The 7,388-nt window shown below is 49.2% G+C and overlaps 1 protein-coding gene across 1 annotated transcript; it reads left to right on the top strand.

Moving 5' to 3' along the window:
• The first annotated feature begins 4,453 nt into the window (after nt 1-4,453).
• On the top strand, nt 4,454-6,049 carry Id3 (inhibitor of DNA binding 3). Its single transcript, XM_034504060.2, has 3 exons — nt 4,454-4,846; nt 4,963-5,045; nt 5,541-6,049. Exons 1-2 carry the CDS (start codon nt 4,547-4,549, stop codon nt 5,020-5,022), a joined length of 360 nt encoding a protein of 119 aa, XP_034359951.1. The 5' UTR covers nt 4,454-4,546; the 3' UTR covers nt 5,023-5,045; nt 5,541-6,049.
• Nucleotides 6,050-7,388: the final 1,339 nt, after the last annotated feature.

Here is a 7,388-nt window from a genome sequence, read left to right as displayed (position 1 = left end):
GCCAACGCCAGGATCTCTGCTTCGCAGGTTGTACTTTGGGGTTTGAATTTGCTGAGGGGAGCAGGGATGGCCTCCCAATGTGTGGCTGGAAAGCTCCCAGAACGTTTAAGGCTGCTTTCTGAACAAATAGGTAGATAACAGAAAATGCATGGTCTGGCAGGATGGCTCAGTATAAAGATGCTTGCCCTGGAGCCCTGAAGGTCTGCATCTGATCCCTGGACCCACAGTAGAAGGAAAGAACATGATTCCCAAAAGTTGTACTCTAATGTTCTCAAATGTGCTGTGGCATGTACACACTGTGGCACATGTGTGACCACACTTACATACTCATACACCACTTACACATTTTTTTTTTTTTAAAAATACAGCTTCTGAGAACCTTGAACCCACATGGAGGATTAACATTTATGAGAACTAGGGCCAGAGGAGTCAGGGGGTCAGGGGAGCAGAAGGGCTGGATCTTAGCCACAGGGCAGTCACAGACATTCGACATAACTTTGGAGAAGGTTCTAAGGTCACCTGAATCCCCTCATCTACACATGGAGAAAAGATAGCCAGCTAGGTTGACAGAAGCCCAGTTTAAGCAAGACATCTGCAATCCTCATCATCACGACATTGACTTTGAAATTCACAGCCGAGAGACCCCACTACCACCACAGTCTTAAATTTCTAAAGATGACACAGTAATAGCTTACAGTTCTGCCAGCTCCTTAAAAAAAAAAAAAAAAATCAGAGAGCACAACATTGTCTTTTTTTTTTTTTTTTTTTTATAATTTTGGCAGAGGAAGATGCAGTTCCTGGAAATGCTTACAAAATGATTCCTGACACTAGGAGGAGATAGTTAAAAGAGGAGAAAAGGAAAGAGAAAAGTTATCTATATACAGATAGAAAGGAGGAAGGTGGAAAGAAAAGGGAGAAACAAAAGAACTAAAAGAGAAAGGGGGGCTTTAAAGGGCCCCAATTCAGGGGACGTTATCAAGGTCTCAGCATCTGCTATTCACAAGCCGCTCGCAGGCTGGGGTGGCGCAGGCCCCGCCCCTATCTCGGGTGTCCGGCGCTCATTGGTGGGCGAGCCAGTCGCCGGCCGGTGACTGCCCGAGGAAAGGTTGCCTGGGACACGCATCCCTGTGTGAACGCATGACGTCCCACCCTGGCGCCAGGCTGTCTGGGGCTGAGTCTTAGATCAACACAGCTGTGGGACCCGGACCCACAGCTGGGCAAAGGAGCGGATTCCTCAACAAAAAATAGGATTGTGGGAAAAGTTCTGAAACAAAAACAGCGCAGACAAAAGCCTTAATGACATCCTTTCATAAAAATAAAAAATGCAAGAGGGGGGAAAAAGCTGGTAAAAGGAGCAGAACTGGGAACAGAAAGTTCAGAGGCGTTTGGAGTAAGAGGCTGAGGCCCCGCCACCGCTAAACAAGTTGCAGAAGGCCAGGGCGAGCCGGCCAGTCTGCTGTGCAGGCAAGAGAGAGTCTTTGGGGTTTAAAATCTATTCAGTGATCCCAACCGGACTGAAACCCACTCCTTTCAGACTTAGACTCTTAGGTCAGAAAAGACCCTTAAAGGTCATTTGCTCCCCCCACCCCCAAAGTAAGGTCCAGGAAGAAAGGATTTGTGTCCAAAGGTAAGTTCTTGGCATGGGAAGCACAGAATGAAGCTTGATAACCCCACAGCACCTTTCTGCCCTATCCCACACAGCCTATGGCCATTCCAGCCTGGAAGAGGAAATAATAAATGCTATGAAGGCACTTTGCAAATTGTAAACCCAGTGAATCTGCTATCCAACCCTGAGGCAACAAAAGTAGCAGTGGAGGAAGGGAGAAGAGAGAGCAGACCTGGGTGGCCTAAGCACCTACTGTGCATCTGGCCCCATGATGAACTAATGCAGACCAGGGAGCGTGCCCTTCTCAGAGGAGAGGTGTTTAAGATTCTTTCCTTTTTTGAGACAGGATCTCACTAGTCATTCCCTGGCTATCCTGAAACTCACTATGTAGACCAGGCTGGCCAGGAACTCACAACTTTCTGCCTGCTTCTGCCTTCTGAGTGCTGGGATCAAAGCCCCCCCCCTTTTTTTTTTAGATAAAATTAGGTCAGAGCTGGGTATAGCGGTGTACCCATTTACTCCCCGCACAAGGGAGGCAGATAACCTCCCAGTTTGAGGCCAACCTGATCTACATAGAGAGTTCCAGAACAACCAGGGTTACACAGAGAAACACTGTCTCATAAACAAACAAACAAACAAAAGTAAATAAATATATGAGGTCAGTTGCATTGGCTTCATTTAACAGGCCTGGAAATTGAGGCTCAGAGAATAATTTATTCCAAATTCACCCAGTTAGTGAAATAAAACAAGTTTTGAGCATAGGTTTACCAGTCACTGAAGGCCATGATTTTTCTAGAAGCTCCTGACTTGACTATTTTGCACACACATACAGAAGTCTTCAGGACAGCCAAAGAAAGGATTCTCTGTTCAGTTTTCAGGAGTCCACACAGCCACGGAGGTTTCCCTTCCCGTGACCAAATAGCTGGCATTTAATATCTTCAGCATATAGAACCTGCTTGTGTTTTCCCAGGTTAGATCCTTCTGTCTTATACTGAAATAGCCGTCCTTGAGAACTTTTTCCCAGGAGAAAACTTTTCAGAGACTTCTTTCTTGGGACACAGGGGTCTGTGGTATGATGGAAAAGAATGAGGTCTCCAGACTGGCTTACCTGGGATGTGACCTGTTTTATATGCCCTGTCTCAGCCCTGTGCTGGTCCACACTCCTCATCCAACTGTCAGAAAAGTATCTGGAGTTCTGAGTCAGAAAGTATTTGTAACAATCCCTCAGTGCCATCTCTCTCTCTCACTCATACAGCTAATCAAAGTCAGGGTATCTGGATTTGCTCAAGATTATCTCTAGATAACCAGTAAATAGCAGAGCTGTCTGTTGAGCCCAGGATTCTGGCTTCCTAGTCCAGTGTCCTTCCAACTATTGGAACTGTCCCAGCTCAGAGGTCCCATTGTCCTGTTGATCAGTGCCACACACTACTGAACACTTAATTGTTTCCTGTGTTAATCTTGTCCCCAGACATTGTGAGATTCTTGAGAGCAGGAGCCTCTGTTTCATGTGAAGCAAACTCCATAAATATTTACCAGGCTGATTGATTAAGAAAGCAATCATGGCTGCGAAACCCCACCTGTTCTCATCTAAGATGGAAACCAGAATTTTGGAACTGGAGAGGCTTCAGGGTTGGAAAGCCGAGACCGCCAAAGAATAGAGTGCACTGTCCTTTTGCAGTATGGGATTGCCTGCCTGTTGGCTCCTCTCCTGCTCTCTCAGATGGTGGCTGGGGCTACTTCAGCAGGACTAGGGATAATCACGTCCAGGTGCTGCCCTTCCACGGCAGAAAGGGACAGACGACGCGGCGATGAAATTGCTATCGTTTTCTGCACGGACTGTGCAAAGTGTGCAGGGGGAGGGCGGCTGTGCAAACCTTAGACTGCTGACCCATTTGGTGTATGTGTGCGCATGGAGGGGACCTTCTAAAAGGGTCTATCTAGCAAGCATTCCTTCTAGTCCCCATATTTGAAACCTTGTCCAAAATTCTAACCAAATTCACTTCCAAAGCACAACTGGGTATAGATTTAGTTCCTTAAGGAGTTCATGGTCCAAAAGATCCATGCTTCCCTTTTCTCCATGGAAAAGGGTTAGATTCAGGCTGCTTTCTTCTCTCTTACCCCCTTTTCCCGTTGCTCAAATAAATAGTGTTCTTTGCTCAAACCTCCCCTTCCCTCCTCCTTCTGCAATCTCAGCGCCTAGCCCAAATCTGTTTTCTTCATTGTAACCTCAGCTTCACCGCAATTAATTTTTTCCCCCTCTGGTCACAAGATAATTCCTGACGCCAGTGAGTCTGGAGGTCAGACGAGCAGCAAATTGGGGAACAAGGCGGCACTAATTCCTTACAAGTTTCCCTTGAAACTTCTTGAGAGAGGAGAGGGACGGAGGGAGAGAGAGAGGGAGAGAGAGAGGGAGAGAGAGAGAGAGAGAGAGAGAGAGAGAGAGAGAGAGAGAGAGAGAGTGTTAGTTAGTTCTTTAGTTGTTCAAGGGATTTATGACCTCACTCAGAGTTGTGGGTTCGAACCAGTATTGGACGGGGGGGGGGGGTGTTGGGGACCTCAAAGAACTTGGGAGCCTCCAGAAAAGGCAAATTCTTAAAAGTTAATGGTTTTAAGTGATTTTTTTTTCAAATCTGTGCTGGCTCAAGAGCCCCGCCTCTCCTCGGTATCAGCGCTTCCTCATTCCTCGCGTCGGAGGCTCAGCGGTCCTCGGCTTCAGACCAGCCTGAAGAAGCCTGTTAGCAATTTAAACCCACTGTGAACGCCCAGGGCCAAGGAGGCGGTGCCCAGGGCGGGCGGGGGTGGGTCCTTGGCGGTCTGTTTTGAATAAGGGGGTGTGTCCTAGCGCGGACTCTATAAAAGCCGGCCGCTGCAGGCGTGCGTGCACTGTTTGCTGCATTAGGTGTTTTTTTTTTTTTCTGCTCTTTAGCTTTACTCTCCAACATGAAGGCGCTGAGCCCGGTGCGCGGCTGCTACGAGGCGGTGTGCTGCCTATCGGAGCGTAGCCTGGCCATCGCGCGTGGCCGCGGTAAGAGCCCGTCGGCCGAGGAGCCTCTTAGCCTCTTGGATGACATGAACCACTGCTACTCGCGCCTGCGGGAACTGGTGCCGGGAGTTCCGCGAGGCACTCAGCTTAGCCAGGTGGAAATCCTGCAGCGTGTCATAGACTACATTCTCGACCTTCAGGTGGTCCTGGCAGAGCCGGCGCCGGGACCCCCAGATGGTCCGCATCTCCCGATTCAGGTACGAGAGGGAGACAGGCCAGGCTGCTCGGAACGTGCGGGCTGGGATGCTGCGGGTCTTCTCCACCGCGTCCCCGAGTACCTTTGCTAACTCGTCTCTTTATCCTCCTTTCACAGACAGCTGAGCTCACTCCGGAACTTGTGATCTCCAAGGACAAGAGGAGCTTTTGCCACTGACCTGGTCGTCCTGGCACCTCCCGGTAAGTTTTCTCCTGAGGCGGGAGAGGAGGGAGGCTTGCATGGGAAATCCTGCCATTGACAGAACATTGTAAAAGGCTTAGGGTTTCAACGGTTTAGGAAAAGCCAAGCCACTGAGCGGCAAAAGACTTCTCCGTGATCACTTAGGATAAAAGATAGAATCAATGTCAATATCACGTGCATTCCTAATGCACGCAGTCTCTGCTCATCCCGGGTGGCCAGAGAGCCCAGGGCAAGTGGGCGCACCAAATAGGCCTTTCAGTTATGGGAGCCCCCCTTCTTTCCACTAGTGTTATTTCCAAGCGGGAGGGGGAGTGGTGACTCCGCCTGTGGTCCTTTGGCGCCAACTGGGTGGAGGCAATGTGGGGCGCGGAGTTATCAGCTGGAGGTAGAGACCGAGTTTCCTCCCTGGCGCCGGCCAGTCTGCGGCATCCTCCGCCTGGGCGCGCTCGGCGGAAACTGACGGCTCCCTCGCTCTTCTCTCCTCCCCCGCCCAGAACGCAGGTGCTGGCGCCCGTTCCGCTTGGGACCCTGGGACTCTGGGACCCTCTCTCCAGCCGGAAGCCTGAGGGCATGGATGAGCTTCGATCTTACCCAGCCCTCTTCACTTACCCTGAACTCACGTCTCGAGGCTGGACCTGGAGCCCGAGAGCGATGGACTGAACTTGGGTGGCCCGAAGAGCTAGCACTCGCTGGTCAGCAGCTGGGCAACGTCACTCTGTCCCCACCCTGACTCGAGTCTGAAAAGACTGGTTTTTCCGAGAATGGGGTGTCGAGGGTGTGGGGGGATGCAAGAGGCTGCCCCGCACACTCTGCCAAGGCAGCGTTAAGAGCTGGTCTTCTGGTTTCCTTAGGGGAAAAGCTCTGCTGCCCTGATTATGAACTCTATAATAGAGTATATAGCTTTTGTACCTTTTTTACAGGAAGGTGACTTTCTGTAATCATGTGATGTATATTAAACTTTTTATAAAAGTTAACATTTTGCATAATAAACAATTTTTGAACACTTTGTGTGTCATATCTGACGTAATCTCCTAGGAGCTTGGAACGAGCAAATTGGCATACCCTTTTAGGGATTGAGAAAGTTCCCCAGCTGAAGCTGAGGGATAAGTTGGCTTGGTAGGAAGGGCCCTGGGATAAGAATCCCCAAATCCGTTGGAGGTTGAAAGCAAGGGTTTGTGATCCTACCCTCTCAATTACAGGAGCCTCTCCTACAAGCCAGCAAGTCTGAGGCTGAATTAAGCTGCTCCCAGTAACCCCATGCTTGGCTTCCTCCCAGACTTAGAAAGTTGGAAAAAGGAACCTTAGGGTCGGGGAGTATGTATAGTGATATACTTTAATCCCAGCTCTTTGGAGGCAGAGGCAGACAGATCTCTTGAGTTTGAAACCAGGCGAATATATAGTGAGTTCCAGCATAGAGCCACATAGTTAAGACTCTGTACAGGAAAACCAAACCAGGGTCTTGCCTCATATCTGCAGCCACTTTTCAGGGATGCAGGCTAGCTGGGAAACAACACTTTTAAATTCCCTTAATGTTCAGTAAACTTTGACCTGGGATTTTGAGAATAGTAGTATCGTGGTTGGCAGGAATGGGACCTTAGACTGGCCATTTTGGGGGTCAGGCCTGGGAGTTGGGCAAAAGGCCAGGTACCAACCCATGCTTCATCTATCCACCCCCAACATGGTTTCTCCCCAGGTGGGCTGCATCAGGCCCCCATCTTCACAGGATTCCTGTTTATATGATCTCATCTGTGTCGACCTTGGCATGTGTTACTTCTATTTCATAACATTTCATTACCCTTTGTGCATTAACCCTAGTGAGCTTTCTGGGGTGAAACAGGGTCGTGGGGAGGAGGGGGGAGCAACCTCTTTGGCAATCGTCCTTCCAGTCTGATAATAGTTTTTAACCTGTTCTGGGACCTGGTTTCCTCTGATGAGCTGATGGAAGGAAGATATGATCATCCTTCAGAAATCACACATGAAATTTTGCAGAGTAATAGCAGACCTCCCACCTTCTGGAGGTCTTGTTTCCATAAAACAAAAAACCTGCCTTAAATTTAAGACTAGTGGCATCCATCTTGGACTGTGTTAAGGTATGCTGTGTTCTCTGAATAAAGCCCATCAAACATGAAAGTCCTGGATTGGCTGAGTACTGCAGGCTACAAGGCTATGCCCCCAGTGAACCTGTTTCCACAGTTGTACCAGGGAACAGTTCTGAGGGGTCTGCCTTCTGTTCACCAAGGAAGGATTGAAAGCTTCAGTGGAGCAAGCAAGCTACTTCTCTCTGAGCCCAGCTGCCTCCAAGGACCTAAGATAATGATGGGAAACTTCTTTGAAATGCATCA

The sequence above is a fragment of the Arvicanthis niloticus genome, chromosome 5 (assembly GCF_011762505.2).
Source record: "Arvicanthis niloticus isolate mArvNil1 chromosome 5, mArvNil1.pat.X, whole genome shotgun sequence".
Lineage (NCBI taxonomy): Eukaryota > Metazoa > Chordata > Mammalia > Rodentia > Muridae > Arvicanthis > Arvicanthis niloticus.
This window is presented reverse-complemented; position numbering and strand designations above follow the sequence as displayed.